At 38.5% G+C, this 21,919-nt stretch overlaps 1 protein-coding gene across 2 annotated transcripts in view; it reads left to right on the top strand.

Annotated features, from left to right (window-relative positions):
- The window catches only part of pde1ca (phosphodiesterase 1C, calmodulin-dependent a), a 55,363-nt gene that overhangs the window by 16,691 nt on the left and 16,753 nt on the right, over positions 1-21,919 (top strand). For both annotated transcript variants that reach the window (XM_079409478.1, XM_079409479.1), the window contains exons 3-9: positions 12,907-13,020; positions 14,711-14,893; positions 15,211-15,277; positions 19,202-19,318; positions 19,663-19,803; positions 21,099-21,199; positions 21,288-21,416. In XM_079409478.1, the coding sequence (XP_079265604.1) occupies positions 12,907-13,020; positions 14,711-14,893; positions 15,211-15,277; positions 19,202-19,318; positions 19,663-19,803; positions 21,099-21,199; positions 21,288-21,416 (852 nt within the window). The remainder of the gene's footprint in view (positions 1-12,906; positions 13,021-14,710; positions 14,894-15,210; positions 15,278-19,201; positions 19,319-19,662; positions 19,804-21,098; positions 21,200-21,287; positions 21,417-21,919) is intronic.

Here is a 21,919-nt window from a genome sequence, read left to right on the forward strand (position 1 = left end):
AGGAAGGCAATTAAAGTAAGCATATGACCTGTAACCTGAAGCTTTGACTGACCTTCATACCGCAGTAACATTTGTGAGATATTGTGTCCCAGATTGGCGCTTAGCATTCGCTCGGTAAACAAGCTGCACTTTATTGCAAAGCTGCCAGCGCATTGTGTACGCCCGTGGCAACGTGGATAAATGCTGTTTCGTGAAAAGACTCGAAGTTGCAAACATGATTTTCATTATGCCACAGATGGTCACTTCAAATCAGCCCAAGTTGCCCCTTTCTGTGAGTGCCAGCTCAAAAATGTCTTTCCATCCCACTGTTTTTCAGCACAGCTGTTCGCAGATTTCATCATTCGCTTAAATTTAATAAAGCACAAGTCAAAGGATTTTGAAAGTACCTTATTCATACACTGACACATGCTAATACTAGTATTTCAGGTCATGAGAGTGAAACTGACAGGCCGAGGAGGTCCATATAATAGGCTACCTGGAGTAAGCAGGTATTTATACACATTTCCAGATTCGATTTTGATTCACAAGCCTTTGATTTGATTTTGACTTGATTCCATATTAGTTTAATTTTGTTTCATTTAGGTACATTTCCAGATTAAATTTGAATGATTCTTTTGATTGAATTCAATATGATTTGATTTGGTTTTGATTTGACTTGATATTAGTTTAATTCTGATCTGATTCATTTGAGTACATTTACAGATTTGACTTTATTTTGATTCATAAGCCGTTGATTTTATTTATTTTGATTTTTGACTTGATTTGATTTAATATGTTTAATTGTTATATATTCTTTAATATTTGTTTTAATTCTGATTCATTTGGGTGCATTTTCAGATTCAAATTGATTCTGATTCGCAAGCCCTTGATTTGATGTTTTGATTTAATTAAATATCGGTTTGGTTAAATTTTGATTGGATTCTTCTGATTCGTTTGGGTATATTTTAGGAACCGTGCGTTTTAACGCCAGTGTAAACGTTGACTGTTTTCATTCTAAAACGCTGCACTAGTGTAAACGGGGCCTTAATTTCTTGTGTAAAATTAATTGTTTAGAATTATTATAAAATCCTAAAATCTGTAGTTGTAAACTCACATGTGACTCCAATGATGTTTGCATTAATGAATTGATTCCCTTCCAGGAGCTGAGTCGAAAGCGCTAGGGGAACGCCTTCAGCGTGACCGCGCTCTGAACCAGAGTGTAATCTGTCCAATGGATGGGAGAGACGTCATAGGCGGGTGACGTCACCGACCGGGAAGCATAAAAGCACGTGCGGTGGAGCCGGCGTTTGCTTTTTGTCATTCAGCAACCGCTGCTCTGTCTGTCGATTTGTGTTGTGAGTCTTATTTAGTGTTGTTTGTCCTGGCACAATCACTTGAATTAGGCTCCAGCAATATGTGCAAGCAATGGGGCGATAGCAGATCGCATTACGGGCTGTGTGTTCCTCCCGGCGCTGTGTGTGGTCTGCTTGAGAGGAGTGAGCTTTCACTAGCGTGGAATGAGGACGGGCGAGCCCCCATCTTCATACCTTCCCTAAGACCTGTTTTCTTCCGTGGAGGTGGACGCGTCAATGAAACAGTGTTTGCACAAGCATATTATGAATGAGAACGGCGCGCAGTCAGCGCTAAAAAAAAGAAAAGGGGGCCGATTGTGCTGAGGCACGGCGGCGAGTGAGATTACGGGGATCGCAACATGGATCTGGCGAACAGGTTGGAGACGGGTTCCCCCTATCTCCTCCTGCATTCCCCAGATCTAGCGCTCTCGCTCGTGGAAGCCCACGTGTGCGATTCTTTCCCCTTTGAGTGAGAGCTCGCTGTTGCAGCGCGCGTTGCCAAGGCGACGCGTGCCTTACATAATTCTCATTCATATCAGAAGCGATGCCCCGAGGGAACAGACGCTCGCGAGCTATCTGTCCCCTTGCGTGGCGTCGTCTCTGAAGGCTCGCGGCAGGTCAGGCTGGTGCGTGTCTGCACACCATGGCAGTGTTACAGGCGCACCAAGCTGATGTACCTGCTTCGAGAGCTGCATGAGGGATAGGGGCTCAATTTGATTGAAATATAAGCTGATCTCTGAAATGCTGTCTGTGGTTGACCCTATCTGACATGAAGGAGAAGATGAGTCTTCTTCATGGACGCACTGCTTGCGCCTTCTAGCCTGTTCGGCGACGCCGTCAATTCTGTTGTCGACAGATACCAAGAGGCCTGTATACAGGCGGCGGCGTTTCAGCGGTTTCTCCCTCGCCTATCTCTAGCTCAGGGGGCTGCTGGGCGTGAGCAGCCCTCGCCGCGTGCCACAAAACCAGGCACAAAACAGAGCGTGGCTACTCACACCCCACCGAGGTGGGGCCGTGGTGGCAAATGCTTTGGGTCGGGGACCTCTAGGGCTAAGCCGGATCTGCGGACCGTTCTTAAGTCTAAGGGGTCCACGGCCAAGAAGCCCTACGGGCGTGTGTCCGTCTCCCCCTAGTGCCCTCGGGAGACCAGTCTGCTAACCCTGCCAGAGTTCCAGGGCGCAGCTGGCTCCAGCGAGCGATGTTCTCAGTTTCTTCCGCCCTGAAGTGTAGCGGAGCTGAGAAGCTCGCCACCCCTGCGGGGGTCTGTAGAGCTCCTGGTTCGGACGTCTCCTGCTGGTCCTCTGCTTCAGGGCACCGAGCCAGCAGCTCTGGGTACATCAGAGGCCAGTTCTCGGTGGTCTTACAGTGGGTCGACAGCCCCTGGTTACATGTTTCCTCCACGGTGCACTGAGGCTGAGGCCTCCTGTATGACGTGTCCCTACGGGGACCTGGCTGTGGTTTTAGAAGCTCTCTGTAACCTCCATTCGAGCCTATTGAAGAGATTTTTGATCGCATTCTCACTTTGAGATTTCCTTCCTTTTGGCGATATCTTCTCTTAAGAGAGTGGGGATTTGCAGGCCCTTCGTGGCCCCTTCTTATCTCGTCTTTGCCCCTGGTCTGGCCAAGCGTTTCTCTACCCTCGAGAGGGTTATTTCCTAGGTTCCCTCTTCTATACCACGGTCTGTCGTGCTGCAGGCCTTCAGTCCTCCTCCCTTTGGGGAGCCCGACCAGAAGCTTAATTGTATGTGCCAAGCGGGGTTTGCCTGCTTCTAAGCAGACCCTTAGTCGGTGGATTGTGGATGCTTTTCTTAGGGCCCCTCCAGGCTCTTCTGTTTTTGCGCCCTCGCTGTGCTCCTAGGGATACACACAGGGCAGGTACTTGTAAGTCTGGTGGCGTGGGCATCTCGTTCCCCTAGCGCTTTCGAGAACGAGATGCCCACTCGTTTTTTTGAACGAGACGCTGCATCTCTAGGCCATACTTCCTGCATCCCCGCTTCATTCCTAGAAACAAACGCCTATGACGTCTCGCCCATCCATTGGACAGATTACACTCTGGTTCAGAGCGCGGTCACGCTGAAGGCGTTCCCCTAGCGCTTTCGACGCAGCATTTCGTTCCCTTCAGGGAACCAGGGTTACATATGTAACCCGAGACGTTTCTAGTTCTGAGTTTGTGCGTGTTTTGTTTGTTTGTTTGTTTGTTTGTTTGTTTGTTTAGAATGATTCAGTAGAAGGGCTGACTCAAATAAATAATTTGTTTTACACATTTTTACCCAGCCCTACTGTTCATGACTGGCGCATGCAGTATTGGAAATATCACTGAAATCTTAATTTGTAACTTCACTGAAATTGTTGAATTTATTATTGTAATTGAACAAATAATTTCCAGAAATTGTAATACTTTATTTGATACTGATGTGTCACAGTTTTAAGATGAAGTGGCGTGTAGTAGTGTTGAATGGCACTGGACTTTCCCTCTCTGATCCTCTCAGAGGGTCACGCATGTACAAACTACCATAATCTCTCCAGCTCCCTCCCCATGTGGATGTTTTCTGGATTAATCGAGGCAAAACCCATGTCAGCAAGTTAACAATTAGAAGTATTTCACTTGTTCTTATCTCATTTTCTCACAAATTATCTGTTGATCATTTGCTGACATACCCATAATTCTTGGGCACATTTGTAGGTTTAGTAATTAGACAATCTTTCCTATCCATTATCTTTTTTGTTGTTTATAGTCTATAAACTATATTTAACGTACAAAACTAACATCCCACTTCCATTTCCAAACCAATGAACAGATTGCAGAGAAAAAGCATTCAAGTCGCTTTATCACCTACTTTGTATATTCCGATCACCTGCTTAATGCATTAATCTGTTTTAGTGCTTCATAAGAAAAGACACAGGACACTAAGTGTTTTACAAACAGTGTGAAAATAATGTCTGACAGATGGAGTGAATCTGATAAATCTGATAAAATATATCTGTGTGTGTGAGTGAGTGTGTGAGACTGAAGAGGATTAGGGCAGTCCTGTGATGTGCCGTATTGCGATGCTTTGAGTTAATGCACCGTAAGCCAGACATTTATCTCTGGAGGTTTGAGCCTGACTGTGACTGCTAGTTGTCCTTGTGCAGTTTAGAGTTACAAACCAATCCATTACAGACCTGACCACAGAAGTGACTGATAATAATGATTACAGTAATTAGTGGTGTTTGCTTAGGCAAGCATCGGTATTATTACTGCTCATACCTTGGCTAAGTGATTCAAACCAAACCCTGAACCTAATTAAGGGGATAGTTCACCCAAAAATGAGTCTTCACTCACTTGCATGTCGTTCCAAACCTGTATGACTTTCTTATGCCGAACACAAAAGAACATATTTTGAAGAACATAGTGTCCGAACAACCCTTTGACTTTCATTGTATGGAGAAGAAAGTAAGTCAGAAATACAGGTTTGAAACAACGTGATGGCAGAACCCTTATTTTTGGGTGAACTATCCTGAAATGATAGTCTGAATATCCTGAAATCTGAAATGATTACATGTACTTTTCTACATTCTATCTGATGTATCATTTCTTCCTGGTGGATGATAAAGCATGCAAAAGAAAAATTGCAGCCATCATCGTTGCACACATGCGCATACTAATATTCCAGGGCAGGAAAGTGCAGCTGACTTGTGTGTGTTTTGCGCTTTAGTGTCAGTGTAATTTTCAGGCCTGTTATAAACTTAGATGACAGCATCGTGTTCAGAGCCCAGTATTCTCACTGGACATGCCTCGTATGGCACACACAAATGATGAGAAGTCATAAAAAGGACACAGAAGAAGTCGCTTTTTAAGTGTCTGTCGAATTAACTTTGATAAATATAGCCAAAAAAGTGAATTATTTTTTGTATTAATGGCCTGGTTTTAATTGTTGACATGATTAAGTCAGTCTGAAAGGAGCCTGTTGTGTCTTTTCGTCTACAGTACCTCATCCTTCTCTCTTTGCTGTTCTACTTTGTCTTGTTTCTGGCTCTATTGATCAGTTCATTATCTCCCTGACTGTGTTTAAGTGATGTAGAGGTCGGTCTGACCCTTCTGCTTTTGGTTATTACAGTGCAGAGACATCCAAATCTGTGACCAGAGATGTTGCTGTGGCCTTACACATTAGTGTAAATTAGTAAAATATTTTTTTGTCTAGTGAATATCCTGTTTCGCTAAGGAAATTGGCTGCACATATTAATTTGTGTGACAATTTTCTCTTTTTTTTCTCTCGTTTACTGAGGAAAATGCAATAGACAACCTTTTTTCAATTGTCAGAATGATGGAAAGTTTTGAAATGCGTGCCATTGGTTATAGATAAACGATATGTAAAGGTACATGTGGATGATTACATCTAATATGCAACCTTTGTGATAATACTACAGTGTTTCTTATATGGCTCAACATGATATTATGAGGTTTTATTAGTGGATGTGCCAGGAATTTGTTGTTTATAATCCTGAATGATTAATCCGGGCAGATGTGAGTTCCTTCAGTTTCAGAGTTCAGTTAGCGTAGCTGTTGGAGCCACAGACATCATTTCAATCCTGTATGTGCACGAGTAATTTTGCCAGAATCCAATTAGAGAACTGTTAAAAGGGATTATGGTGCACTTAGTCCTGCTCTCCCTAACCTGAATAAAGGGTTTATAGAGCTTTTACAGTGTTGTGCTTTAGAGACAGGTTTAAACCCGATGAGCTTGAGAAGATCGGCCCAACATTGGCTTTTCTGCTTCATCCGCCACTGTTCTTTGGTTTTGGAAAGGCTTAACACACTGAACCTGTTGCTGACGGGTTCAGATCCATCTCTGGTCTGGTGAGAAGAGATTTATCTGTTAAACCTCTGATATTAGCGAGGCCTGTGCGTGTTTCTGAAACTAAGCCTATTTTGGGGACCATTAAGATTGAATTATTACATTATTTTGATCATGTTCTCAGAATATTCTCAGAGAAATGTCATTTTCATTACTGTACTGCAGTATCATATATTATTTAAACTGTAAGTTTAAGTAAAATTGTAAGTATAAATCATGGTTGGGTTGTATTTGTATTGATTTAAAGAAAAAAAAAAAATTTAAATAAAAAAAATCTTTCATTAGTTAGAAAAATTAAACTAATAAATATTAGATTTTTTTACAGGAATGAGAATTTTAGTGGTGGAATGTGCTTAAATGCCATACAAATATGCAAAATTAGGGTAACATTTTATTTTTTATTTTTGGGTGAAACATGATCTGAACATATTTGAATTTTTAATACACATTGAGATATGGTACTTATGCAAGAAACTCTGATTTCCCAATACTGTTCCTCTTTCTTCCCATCAAAAAAGCCAAAAATAAATGAATTGTGTTTTGAGACCAATCCGGTTTAAAAGATTGTAAGGCTTATGGTTTGTTTATTTTGTTGAGTTTGATCTTTGGGGGTTGAGGAGATGTCACTGGAGAATATTATGTCATTGTTCTCAATCCAAGCACTTTCTGGTGCCTTTGGCTCCGGTTGGGTATTCGTCTAAATCGGAATTAAAGAGCTATTTGGAAATCGGGGTGCTGACCTGTCTTCCTTTCTGAAACCACATCCGGATGGAGATTTAGACACTGATTGTTTAGGACCTGATTACCAGCATATCCTTGTGGTCCAGTCCCCCACTATGCGGAAGGAAGGCATTTGGGCCCCCCATGGACGCCACATATGTTTCATTCTACATGTGCCAGTCGACTGACGCATCGCAAATCACCACGGCAACCTCCGCCGTGCCGGAACATGGCGTTCAACATCACAGAGTTTGAGCTCACCAGATCTGTCAAGGTCGCAGTAAACAGTCCACTCAGCACAAACACGTTCATTCAGAGCCCCAGGAATGCATAGGAATGCGAGGGAATGCATAAGACTATAAAAATTTATTCTTTGAATGCAGCACATAATCAGTATTGTTGTTTGCAACATGCTAACGTCAAACTGCATTGAAATCAATTGTGAACTGATTTTTCTTCAAGCCTTATTTGTATAAAACACTAATGTATGAGTTACTTCATATGAAGAACACTCCAAATCGGTCAGATATGCGTGTCTATTTCAAATAAGAAATCTGTAGACATTAAGGCAACACATGAGGTTTTGGAACAGAACCTCAATCTGACAGCCAGACTGTCAAACTAACCAACCAGGGATTGTGCTTAGTGAGGGAAACGTCTGCCAGTGCAGCGAGACACGGACGTCCTGAATAAATCTTGTGTCCTCAGACGTCCAGAAGCTTTTGACTGACCTTAAAACAGACCATCCACTGACCTTCAGTGGAGAGAGAAAGATGGAAATCTCTCAGAGCATGGGGGAGGGTGGAACGAAAGAGGGCATGTGTTGATTTTTTGGGTAAGCGGTTTGTGTAAGTTAATGCATTTTTGTGTGGGTGGGTGTGATTGTTTTTGTGTGTGTTATACATTAAAAGAAAGAGTAAAAGGTGGCAGACAAGATTAAAGGAAGGATTCAAAATAAAATAAAAGGATTAAAAAGTATCTCAGAGGTGAAAAAGGGCCGACAAGAAAGTCCAGATATTGTCACGTCTCTCCAGAGGTCTGTGTTTTAATAGTGTTTCTCTGTTCGTGCTGTATCTTATACTCCATTGAGTGATCTGGTTGTGATGCCCTTGAGATCTGGAGCCTCGACACAGACATAAAAGTCAATGGTGACAAAACCTCTGTTCCAAACACAAGTGAACAACACAATACTAAAATAGTTAACATAAAAACATGTAGCACACATAAATATTGAATAAAATACAATTAAAAATAAATAAGATTAAGCAAATCTATCTATCTATTGTTTTTATTTAAATGCTGTCTAGGTAGGAAGCTCAATAGTTTTTATAACAGAGCTATAGTCTGGCTTAGATGTCTTTCTTCAGAAGTTTGCAGTCTTAACCCCTTAGGCTGGAGTTTATCTGCTCTGCAAAAGTCAAACATTCATGATGAGTCATCGGCACACATGCTCATTAGGAGCCGCTAATGAACAGGTAGCCTAGTATGTGATACCACTGGTGGTCTGTTCGTACAACATAAACTGTATGTCTGTCAGACAAAATATGACAGTGAATGAGCATCGAATAGAATGATATTTGCACACAAAGCTCGCCTTCGGCAAGACACATTCTGTTTAAATATGCAAATGCTTGGCTAATGCACTGTATGCGTCTTGTTGTACATAACGACGTGCTTAACATGCGTTCTTGTGATACTGTCATGGTGACAAACCTCAGCACTCAAGGGTACAATAGAGTTTCCTTCAAATGTCTGCGAATGTGGAGTTATTCATGCAGCTATAATGTTTATAAGATCTAACCTAACTTTAAACTGTTGCTCTGACCTGTAGGTTACAATAATGCCTGCTATTTTATTTTACGTTTCTCAATGCCAATTTGATTGTTAAATAATATTTATAATTTAATTTATAATAATATTATTACAATACGAATTACAGAAATGTTGGGATGTTTTTTAAATTTGAATAAAATGAAAACAAAGAATTTAAAATCACATGAGCCAATATTTATTTACAATAGAACATAGATAACATAAATGTTTAAATGGAGAAATTTTACAATTACAATTTTATGCACAAAATGAGTTCATTTCAAATTTGATGCCTGCTACAGTTCTCAAAATAGTTGGGACGAGGTCATGTTTACCATGGTGTAGCATCTCCTCTTCTTTTCAAAACAGTTTGAAGACGTATGGGCATCGAGCTTATGAGTTTCTGGAGATTTGGTGTTGGAATTTGGTCCCATTCTTGCCTGATATAGGATTCCAGCTGCTGAAGAGTTTGTGGTTGTCTTTGACGTATTTTTCATTTAATGATGCGCCAAATGTTCTCTATAGGTGAAAGATCTGGACTGCAGGCAGGCCAATTCAGCACCCAGACTCTTCTACTATGAAACTATGCTGTTGTAATAGCTTCAGTATGTGGTTTTGCATTGTCCTGCTGAAATACACAAGGCCTTCCCTGAAATAGACGTCGTCTGGAGGGGAGCATATGTTGCTATTAAACCTTTTATATACCTTTCAGCATTCATAGTGCCTTCCAAAACATGCAAACTGCCCATACTGTATGCAATGATGCACCCCCATACCATCAGAGATGCTGGCTTTTGAACTGAACGCTGATAACACGCTGGAAGGTCGCCCTCCTCTTTAGCCCGAAGGACACATCGTCCGTGATTTCCAACAAGAATGTAAAATTTGGACTCGTCTGAACATAGAGCACTTTTCCACTTTGAAACAGTCCATTTTAAATGAGCCTTGGTCCACAGGACACGACGGCGCTTCTGGACCATTTTCACTTCCATTTTGCATGATTGAGCTTTAGCTGGCGTCTGCAGATGGTACTGCGGATTGTGTTTACTGGCAGTGGTTTCTGGAAGTATTCCTGGGCCCATTTAGTAATGTCAATGACAGAATCATGCCGATGAGTGATACAGTGTCGTCTGAGGGTCCGAAAGACCACAGGCATCCAACAAAGGTCTTCGGCCTTGTCCCTTACACACAGAGATTTCTCCAGTTTCTCTGAATCTTTTGATGATATTATTCACTCACTGTAGATAATGAGATTTGCAAAGCCTTTGCAATTTGACGTTGAGGAACGTTGTTTTTAAAGTATTCTACAATCTTTTTACACATTCTTTCACAAATTGGAGATCTTTACTTGTGAGAGACTTTGTCTCTCTAAGACTTTTATAGCTAATCATATTACAGACCTGATATCAATTAACTTAATTAGTTGCTAGATGTTCTCCCAGCTGAACTTTTCAAAATGGCTTGCTTTTTCAGCCCTTTGTTGCCCCTGTGCCAACTTTTTTGAGACCTGTAGCAGGCATCAAATTTGAAATGAGCGCATTTAGTAGATAAGTGTACAATTTCTCCATTTAAACATTTGTTATTTTCTCTATGTTCTGTTGTGAATCAAATATTGGCTCATGTGATTTGAAAGTCTTTTAGTTTTAATTTTTTTTCAAATTTAAAAAAACTCCCAACATTTCCAGAAATCGGGTTGTATTAATAAACAATAATAATAATTATAATAAAGTATGAGAATTTATCCAAAACCTGATAATTAAGTTTACATTTAATTCAAATAAAATCAGTGTGAAATTGTCATACTATTATAGTATATGCAAATTATGCAGTAGAAAAGTAGTGTTGTTCTTTGGGCGCACAGGGTATACTGACATCATAATCCATCTTTATCAACAACACATGCCGTTTTAAGAAAAAACGCACACACAATCAATAAAAAGTCCATTTTGACCCCTGTCTGTTAGATTAAAAGTGAATTTCCCTGTAGAATTCAGCTCAAGGAAATTGCAACATGTTGATGCATTTCGGCTTCACCATTTCCTGTTCACAGACATTACCGAGCTGAGCAATCACGACTAAAACACATTTACATTCCTCAATTCTTTTAGCCCACAAGACCATTATTTGAAACATGCTGTCTAAATCCGAATTGGTGTGGTTTAATGGTCTAATCATAAGCATTTAATGTGGCTCTTTCTCTGTATTAGAAAGGTCATACATTGTGCAATGGTGACCAAGTGGATGCGAACGTCTAAAGAATTTTTGCTCTTATTTCTGCTCAGGACAGATTCTAGGAAATACTAATCCTCTAATGGGATGGCATTGACTTGCGGCATCGATTGCGTTTGTCTGAAGGAGGGGATTCCTTGGGGACACCAGCAGAATGTGTTTCTGCTCCGCTTCGCCTGTTTTGATAACATTGTTCAAACAGCATGTCCTCGACCCTGCTTCTGACATCAAGCTTTTCACTTGAACGAGAGCACTTCATTCAAATAACACAGCTGCTGACCACTTGAAGATAGAGGACAAGAGATCATTGAGAGGAGAGTCACAAGTTGTCAGTTTTTGTTGAAATGGACTAAACGTGCAGCTACTTTCAAACTGATCACTTTCAAGATTTGTTCTTATTTTTTATAATTCATTTTTTTTATTATCAGTATCATGGCTATGCTACAGAACTGTTACTTTTATTTTATTTTATTTCATATTTTATTTTATTTTGTCTCTTCTCAATGGTAATTTTCCCTAATTCTCAATAAATAAAGACTGCTTCACTATAATTATCAATATTTAAAAATAAAATGAAGTCAGAATTGTGAGATATAAACTCGCAATTCTGAGAACATATCAGTCTTTTTCTCCTCAGAACCGGACTTTATAATTCGCAATTGCGAGTTTATATCTCGCAATTCGGACTTTCTTTCTCGCAATTGCGAATTTATGGTCCCGCAATTTTATAACTCGAAATTTTGAGTTTATATCTTACAATTCTGTGAAAAAAAAGTCACCGCAATATTTTGAAAAATGTTTATTACCAGTTTTGGTTCCAATTAACTTTTTTGTCCATACATTGAAAGTCAGTGGGAACTGAAACAGTTCAAACCAGCATTCTCCTAAATGTGCTTTTGGAATATCTTCTTATATTTTGCAAAATATCTTCTAGTAGATTGACTGAATGATTTCACTCTGTCTCATCCCTGCATGCTGCTCTGGCTCGCTCAGTCCAGTCATTTGGGATGGGAATTGGGTCAAATGTGTTTCCTGTGTTCTCCATTCATGCAAACACGCACCTCTTCGTCCAGACCCATGCAGAAAAATCTCTCTGCTGCACACACCTGGGACGTTTGGCCTTTTTATTTGGCCTGCTGTCCACATGACTGAAGATCGTAATTCACTTCAGAGATGTGTGGCTCATAAACAAAACAGTGATGCAGTCTGTTCACTGAATTATAGGCATAGTGCCAGAGACTTGATGCTGCTAATATTTTTGGGGGGCACCAGTGGAAATCCAAATATTATTATTTTTTTTATTTTTTTTTTTTAAAGGGGATAAGAGGACATTACACTAAGACAAAGCAGGTGTTTCACTGCATAGCTATTATTATATTGTGAATTTTAGCACTGTTGGAACTCGGTATCCAAGATATCCAACTATGTTTATTATAATACACATTCAGTCTGTTCAGATAACAGCTGAACACTTTGTCAGAATCAACACAGAATGGATCAGTTTATTTCTCAGTAGTGAAAAGAATCTGGAGATGGTCAGCAACATAGAGCGCTTTTATCATCTTTAGCAATAAAGATGATGGATGAATCTGTTCGCTTTTTGTAAAATTCATTTGGCAGCCACAAACCACCCCGCAAATGTACAGCACACATATTGGGCTTCAAACTGACTTTTAAAGAAAACTTGCCTCAAACTTCTGCTTTACTTCTACTTCTGCTTTAAGCTATTTTTCCTTTGAAATGCAAATAGTTTTTGTTTTTGGTGCTTTGAGTGTGTCAGAATTGAATCCACAGCAAGACTTGGTTTGAATCTATTTTATTATATTATTTTTGTAATATTTCATTTATTTGTTTATTTTTGTCTTTTTTTTTTTACTCATCTCCGTTGTCCTATTCATTAATGACAATTCAATCCAAGCGATTAAATACAAAAATAACCTTTTCCTAAACAAATTCTGTCTTTTTTTTTTTCATTTCAGGCTGAGATGTTTGGTGAAACAGTTGGAGAGAGGTGAGGCTTCTGTTGTCGACTTGAAGAAAAACCTAGAATATGCTGCATCCGTTTTGGAATCTGTCTACATTGAAGAAACAAGGTGAGCACAACACATACATTGTGAATTTCTCTTCTTTTGGCAAAAATGAAATCAACAAATTTGGGGTCAGAGGTATATGTTGTTCCTAGAGTGTGTTTAATCTCTAAAGCTGCTCTTAAACCTCCGTTTGAAATAAAAATGCAAATGGAAGAGGGATTGCATGTGTTCTGTAATGCTATCTCCTCATGCATGAGTGCTTCAGCATTTGATGTATTTTATTCAGTTGTTTAGACAGAAATGGAAACATTGGCAACATCTGAGAGGAAAATGTGCCATGCATTAAATTAAATGCAAATTTTGCATCATTCACTCACCCTTATGTTTTTCCAAACCTGTTTGATTCACTTTTACAAAACACAAAAGGAAATTTTTTTCTGAATCTACATATTTTTGTTATTCTTTTTTATGCACTTGTAATGAGTAGGGACTGAAGCTTTCAGGCTTCAAAATGGAGTGTCATAATTTGTGTGCCATATTGTGTTTCCCATATCTTTATAAGAAGAGCAGAACTAATTAATCAACACAAAGTCTTGATATCCTTCCTCACTCTTTTCAGCATGTTCATAAGAGTTCACGAGAGGAATAGCAATGCTTTTTTGAATGAACTATTTGATCTGTTCAGTGTTCACAAAACCAGTTTCAATGATTCATTTATGAAGAGTCCTTATGATCAACTCAGCGATCCACTCGCAGCACCATGTGACATATGACATAAAAATACATAATTATGGGAAGTCTAAATTATGAAATACCAAGTCATAATTATGAGAAACTAATTTATTGGTGATAACTGTCATAATTTTGACTTGCCATATAATTATGACTTTAACTCTTTTTTTCTTTTGCCTTTTTATTCATAAATATGAGTATGAATATGAGTCAATTTAGAATTTTTACATTGAAGAAACAAGGTGAGCACAACACATACATTGTGAATTTATTTTGTCTTTTGTGATTGTCTTTTTCTTTTGGCAAAAATTAAATCAACTAATTATGACGTCACAATTTCAACTTTTTTGTATCAGAATGAGCATTTTGTGTCAATTTCAAGTGTCACGATGTCTTCTCATAATTTTGACTCATGACTTTTTGTCAATTTTGACTTATAATTTTGTCTTATCTCATTATAACGTCATAATTTGGACGGTTTTGTATCAGAATGATCATTTAGTATCTTAGCTGTCACAATTATATCTTTTTATCTTTAAGAATTTTGACTTTTTGTCAGAATTATCAGAATATAATTTTTGACTGTCATAATTATGACTTTCTCTCATAATTTTGACTTGCGTCATAATTTCGTCTTTTATCCCATAACTATTTTTGACTTTTTCTTTCACAGTTATGACTTTTTATCTTAAATCATGATATTGTCAATTATGATTTATAAAAGCGTGAATTTTTGTGTTGGAGAAGGTTTTCAATATGTAAGTTATGTTTAGGTGATCAGATATGTTTGTATTTCCCTTGTCTTTGAAGTGGAATTGTATATTTTTATCTTTTTCTTTCCATCACTTTGCTCAGAGGCGTTTTGGATGAAATTTCATCTGACGTGATCGAAAGTGACATGACTTACCCATTTAGTGTCTTCAGACTGCAATCGTGTCTTATATGTGTGTGTGTGTGTGTGTGTGTGTGTGTGTATGTGTGTGTGTATGTGTGTGTGTGCGTGTGTGCATTGTTCCTGCAGGCGGTTGGTGGATACAGAAGATGAGCTCAGTGACATCCAGTCCGACTCTGTTCCCTCAGAAGTGCGCGACTGGCTGGCGTCAACTTTCACACGTCAGATGGGGCTGATGTTGAGACGGTCGGAGGAGAAGCCGCGATTTCGTAGCATCGTGCACGCGGTGCAAGCAGGGATATTTGTGGAAAGGTATATGAGGGTTTTTCCAGCTAACGGTATAAAGTAAACAAATTTAAATCCTATAGGCGTCCCACGGGTAATAAATGGAAACCTTCAAAGAACTGATAAAGAGCTGATACATTTTAAGCAGGGCCTGACTCATAGATCGATCGGGACTGACCTGTGACCCTGCTGCGCATTTCCTGTCTAGTCTCATATTTCCAGCACTGCATGCTCCTAAAATATAAATGTTAAAGGACATCTGGAGTGAAACAAGGAATTTCACTCTTTTTTATTTCCCAGAAGCTCTCACACACTGACAGGAGTGTGTTATCTCTTTCTGACAGGATGTACCGACGGACCTCCAACATGGTGGGGCTGAGCTATCCGCCCAGCGTGATCACGGCCTTGAAGGTAATGGAACGAGCCAATCAGATTTTAGGTTGTGACCTCAAATGCACAAACACATGCACAACCTGGTCACAGCATGAATGAGAAACGTGTGAATGCAACACATTTTGAATGCACAATAGCTTATGTAAGAAACAACAAGGGGGAGATTGCAAAATCAAACCGTCTCCAGGCAAACAGCCCTGTTTAATCAACCGACGTGCACAATTGATCTTTCCCTCGGCCAGCTAGGTTACCTGGCGCACACACACACGGTTTAGACAGGACAGAGAGATTTTAGCCTCTTTTTTGGATAGTTGTCTAATAGAATGCAGCATACAGTGCCCTCCATAAGTATTGGGCAGTAAAGACAAAATTGCTCTGTTGGCTGTGGAGTCAAGACATTTGCAACTATGATTAAAAGATGAATATGAGACAAAACTACAGAATGTCAAATTTTATTATTAGCCGTTTCAACACATACATGTTTTACCAAATAAAAAGAACAGCACTTTTAGAGTTCATCCCACTCATTTATGTGAGCATAAGTATTGGGACAGTTGAACATAAGGCAGATATAAAAGATTAAAAGCTATTATTTAGTTGCAGATCCCTTGCACACAATCACAGCAGTGAGTCTGTGACCCATAGACATCACCAGACTCTTGGTCTCATCCTTTGAAATACTTTTCCCAGCCTTTAATGCAGCCAATCCCAATTGTTGCTTGTTTTGGGGCGTTTCTGCCTTTACTCTCCTCTCCAGCTGGTGAAATTCATGTTCAATCAGATTTAAATCTGGAGATTGACTTGGGCAATCTAAGACTTTCCATTTCTTTGCCCTTATAAATTCCTTGACTGAACTGGCAGGGTGTTTTGGGTCATTGTCCTGATGCAATATGAAGCTCTTCCCAATGAATCTGGTGGCATTTTCTTGAATATTGGTAGGCAAGATGGTTTTGTACCCTTCCAAATTCATTCTGCTACTGTCATCATACATTAAGTCATCAGTAAAGTTGAGAGGGCCTATTCCAGAGACAGCCATGCATACCCATGCCATGACACCACCTCCACCATGCTTTACAGATGAGGCTGTATGCTTGTGATGATTTGCAGTTACCTTCTTTTCTCTACATTTTTGCTTTCCCATCACTTAGATAAAGAAGGTTCATCTTTGTCTCATTTGAAATGTGGCAGTCACTGTGCGTTCGCGATGCAAACTGTAATGCAAGATTTGCAATTGCATTTGGATTGTCACAATTGATGTGCTCACATGTGGAAAACGCAACTGAAAATACAATTTGCAATTCCTTTTGAAAATAGTCCGGAAAATCCTTCCATACTATAGACTGGAGTAAGGACGCTGAAAATTCAGTTTTGCATAACAGGAGTAAATCACAATTTAAAATATAATCAAATAGAAAGCAGGTATTTTAAATTGTAATAATTTTTTTTTTTAAATTGCTGTTTTTACTGTTTTTGATTAAATAAATGCAGCTTTTGTGTTCATGAGACTTCTGTCCAAAACGTAAGAAAAACTTACCAACCTCAAAACTTTTGAATGCTAGTGTATTAGGCAAATGCAAAATATGCTGATTTTAATCCTCCACATGAAATTGTAGTCCAAATTATACCTCCAGCTATCTGCTGTGATTCGATCACGAATGCCATTTCAGAGCTGTTATCAGCCGCATCTATTCTCCTATCAGCTTCTCATTCATTTTTGATTTCAACAATTTGTGGCAGGACACTTAGAGTTACTCCCTTTTGTCATTTCAGTCATAAGTCTCCAATCTTTTAAAATATTCTTTTGTTCTGTTGCCTATTGTGATTCTAAAATTCTGTCTGTCTGCGCTAAAAGTGATGGTCAAAGGTGTTCTTGTAAGGCTGTGTTTGGAATATCATATCATATTCTACTCTTTCTAACCCTTTTACTGTGCCATCTGAACCAGAAGTGTGCAATATGGTCACTTCAAATGTAAAATAAAATAAGTGTTGTGTTGAGTACATCTAGTTTTTTGAACATGCAGTATTTGTAAACATCCAATCCCATTTATATTCTACATGCAACACAGCATAAACCTTTTTCTAAAGTGTGTGGATGAAAGTCAGATCAACAGAATAATGTGGTGTCCTAGTGGTTAAGCCTCAAGGCTGGTATGACAAAGGGTGAAGGTTCGAATTTTGGAAATGGAATAGAGATCTCCTGCAGTCCCTTATAACTCTTGTGCCCTTGAGTCAATTTGCTTCTCATTGATTTATGTGCAGGTAAATGTATAAAGTGTCTGCTAGGTGAGAAGGATGCGTAACAGAATACTAATACACATGTTCTTGTCAAACAATAGCAGTAATTTGCTGGCTCTGTCCACCTAATCTTAATAGAAAATGAAGTTAATAAGCTGAAAATAATGATGGCTTCATTTTATATAGAGTTTTGAATCCTTTTGCCTTGTCCAGACCTCATTTATAAAGATGTGTAGAGTCACATGTTTTAATGTTTTTGAAAGAAGCCTCTTATGCGCACCAAAACCGATTTATGTGATCAAAAATAGTTAAAATCAGTAATATTGTGACATTATTATAGTTTACAGTAGCTGTTTTGTTTAATGTTTTAATGTAATTTATTTCTGTGATGCAAAGCTGAATTTTCAGTGTCACATGATCCTTCAGAAATTATTCTAATATCCCCATTTACTGCTCAAGAAACAGCATTTATTTGAAATATAATTTTTTTGTTGCGTTATAAATGTTTACTATAATTTTTTATCAAATTAATGCATCCTTGTGAAATAATAAAGAATAATTGCTTATGAAAAAAGTCTTACTGCCCCTTAACTTTTAAACAGTGTATAGTAAAAATAATAATAATAATAATGAATAAATAATTTGTGATATTAATGTTAATATAATATATTATCAATGTAAATTAATATGCTTACACTTTCATCACTTAAAGTTTGTATGAGAATATTTTTATGTCTCTTTATGCTTCAATTTTAGCATAGGATTAAATGCACAGATTTTAGGATCAAATCTGATTGTAAGAGTGTTTTATAAATGAGGCAGCTGGTTTGTACTGGATGTCCTGGTGGCTTTTGCCTCTCTCTCTTGTTGATTTCACAGCAGTCAGTAAATCTGCATATATATCTCCACATACAGCCTTCAGCTATTGAAAGCACCCAGCCGTGACTGAGACGTAGTGCAGGACAAATACTCCAATCTGAGGATGTGAATATTTAATGCAGCATTTTGCAAATGTTCATTGCAACCAACTAAACAAACCTACATAGAACTTTCTTTGAAAGTGATGAGATGAAATAACGGAGGGTCAAACTTAGAGTGGATGGAAAGAGAGAGACACACAAACCACAGGCGGCCATAACGTAGACTACATCTCCTGTATTATTACCGATGTTCATTTCATGACTCAGGATTGAAATGTACATTGATAGAATCACACATCGTTCATCACAGACCCTGTTTATAAGGGAGGTGAAAGTAATTTATACGTTATAAAAAAGAAATGAGGCTGGTATTACTACATTATGTAAAAGCGGCAATTTCTGAGGCTCCAGGACTGAACATCTTATCAAGTTTATAGGCATCATAAAATAAAGTCTCAGTTGCTATTTCATAACTCCGAAGATGCAAAGAGGTCTTATTTGTGATTTTTCTTTTCTATAGGAAGTTGTGAAAAGCTATACTGTACACACTACTATTCAAAAGTGGTGTCAAAGATTTTTTTTATGAAATTAATACTTTTATTCAGAAATATCACACATTACAATATTATTTTAATATAATATTGGTCAAATAAATTCAGGATTGCACATTTAAAAAAAAAAAAAAAAAAAAACTTACCGACCCCAAACTTTTTGAATGGTAATATAGATATTTCATGTTACTATATTGATGGTAATGATAAAGATGTCTTGTTTTATGTTGGTCTAGCATGTGGACACGTGGTCATTTGACGTCTTCACACTGAATGATGCCAGCGGAGATCATGCACTGAAATTTATTTTTTATGAACTTCTCACCAGATATGACATAATCAATCGCTTTAAGGTAAGATGCTCTCTCTATACTGAATTTTAAAATTTAGATATATGTGGATCTGAGAACATCATAATAGGACAATGTAAAGCAGAACGAAACACATCAGATTTGGTCAGTTTTAAATTTATTTTATTATGTAATTTTTTTAAGCACTATTTTCCTGTTTTCCATATACTAATTTTTAACTAATATAAGAAATACTGCCAAATGTATTTTTATTTTTACCAACATTTACAAACACTTTTGAAATGGCATTTGCTATGCGTTTGGACTCAACCATGCATCATAATGACATTTGATAAAGTCCAGGTGATCATCCTCAGATGGCTGTTTGACACTGTATGTCTCCTCAGATCCCTGTTTCTGCTCTGGTGTCTTTTGTGGAGGCCTTGGAGGTGGGCTACAGCAAGCACAGAAACCCTTACCACAACCTAATCCACGCTGCAGACGTCACCCAGACAGTGCATTACCTCCTGCTCAAGACCGGCATGGTTGTAAGTCCATGGTTGTCTTAGACCCTGTGAATTCAAGCAATAGTCTTGCTTTTGGGGATTTGTGTATATTTATGTGTGGTTGAGTAAAATAATCATGTACATCGAGACCCCTCGGTTGTTTATTATTGTTATTTCTACCGAACCGAGCCGGTGAAGTATGTTTTATTACGCCTGACACTGACTGAACTTGAGGTATTTATTGAGGTTGGGGTTCTTGGAATGGAAGTAGGTGCAAGGGTCCGCTCTCGCTTTGCGATGCTGCTCGTATACCAGTCAATAGGAAGTTAATCTCCCTCGACGCCTCAAAACACGCTCCTGTCACTCCCGCCGTGGGCTCATTAACCTCTCTGTGATGTGTGGACATCACACTGGTGTGCTGACAAATTATTTGCCCCCAGCTTTTACACCACTGATGATTTCTTTTCGTCATTCTGGCGCTTTGGTGATTTAGTGTTAATGTAAGATAATGTTATGCACAGAAGAATAAATGTGCCGAAGAATAATGAACTAATATCATTTCATTTCCTTCATGTTTATCTTCAGTTTAGCAGAACGATGTTATTTATTAAAGAATACGTAATGGGGCTTTACATTTTTTGATAAGGAAGTGTTTTTCATTGAACATGAATGGTGTTTGGAGTGATTTTTTTAGCACATTTTTCTTCTGTATGTATGACATTTCCATCTGTTTTTCTAGTTTTCCTCTCACTCTGCATGTTCAAACAAACATACACAGCCAGTGTAGTTTAATTCATGAACAAATGACTCTTGTGCTGGTTCTTTTTAGTGAATCAAATAAATATATAGAGTATCCAGTGCAGTCTGATTCTTGAACAAATTAATCTTTTGTGCAAGTTCTTTTTACTGAATGAAAAATAACAAGGCTGATCAGCCTTGTCTGATTCCTGAACAAAAGATTCTTAGGGGGCAGCTCTTTTTAGTGAATCAAATATATACTGGATGACAAGTGTAGTCTGATTTCTGAACACATGACTCTTTAGAGCCGGTTGTTTTTGGTGAATCAGATATATACAGGACAAGCAGTCGAGTCTGATTCCGACTCTTATGACTCGGTTCTTTCAATGAATAGTTCAAAAAGATGAGTTACTTGTTTGAATCAGTCTCAGATACTGTCCTGTATAATTTACAGCATTAGCAGAGAGAGAGAATTTATTTCACTTGTTGGCCCAATGGACATTATGACTGCAATAAACCCAAAAGAATTAACCGACTGTATCAAAACACTTGAGTGAAAATGGGATTTTTCTTAATTTCTTGTGTTATCTCACTTCAAGCACTGGTTAACAGAGTTGGAGATCTTTGCTATGCTGTTCGCTGCTACTGTGCATGATTACGAACATACCGGCACCACCAACAACTTCCACATTCAGACCAGGTACTATTCCTATGAAACACCATTATCATTCAGTTCAGCAAGCCGAATACATCAATGGCTTTTAACAGAACTAATGTGTGTTTTACAGATCTGACACAGCTATACTATACAATGACCGTGCCGTACAGGAAAACCACCATGTTAGCGCTGCATATCGCCTCCTGCAGGAAGATGATGAAATGAACATCCTCTACAATTTGTCGAAAGATGACTGGAGGTTAGAAACATGTTGCAAACCTCGAACTCATATTAGCTCTATAAGTAAGCTTTGTTTTTGGTTAGAAAATAAAACAGCATAGGAGAACTTGTGCACAATTAAACGTGGGGTAAGTGATTTCTGTTAGCCAATGTTGACATTTGAAATAACCAAAACAAACGCCCCTACCCCAAAAGGGTCTCACCCCTATTTTGATAGCTCTGCCCCACACATACGCAACGATTAGTTCTGTGAAACAAAGCAAAACCAGTAATTCCATGTGAAATCAGACATTTGAGCACCCCCATATAGCCAAAATGGCATGATCCTAACACCCCGCGAATATTCGACTGTGAGATTGGGAGTCGAATCAGGCTCCTCATATCGAAGCATCGAATTGTCGACTATTCGGGGTCACCCCTAGTTCTATTTATAACATATTGACACACATTTCAATTGATTTTCAACTGCCGCTTTGTCGCGTCCAGTGTAGACACGGCGTAAGCCTTCTTTTGTTCCACACT

This window comes from Barbus barbus, assembly GCF_936440315.1.
Source record: "Barbus barbus genome assembly, chromosome: 46".
NCBI lineage: Eukaryota > Metazoa > Chordata > Actinopteri > Cypriniformes > Cyprinidae > Barbus > Barbus barbus.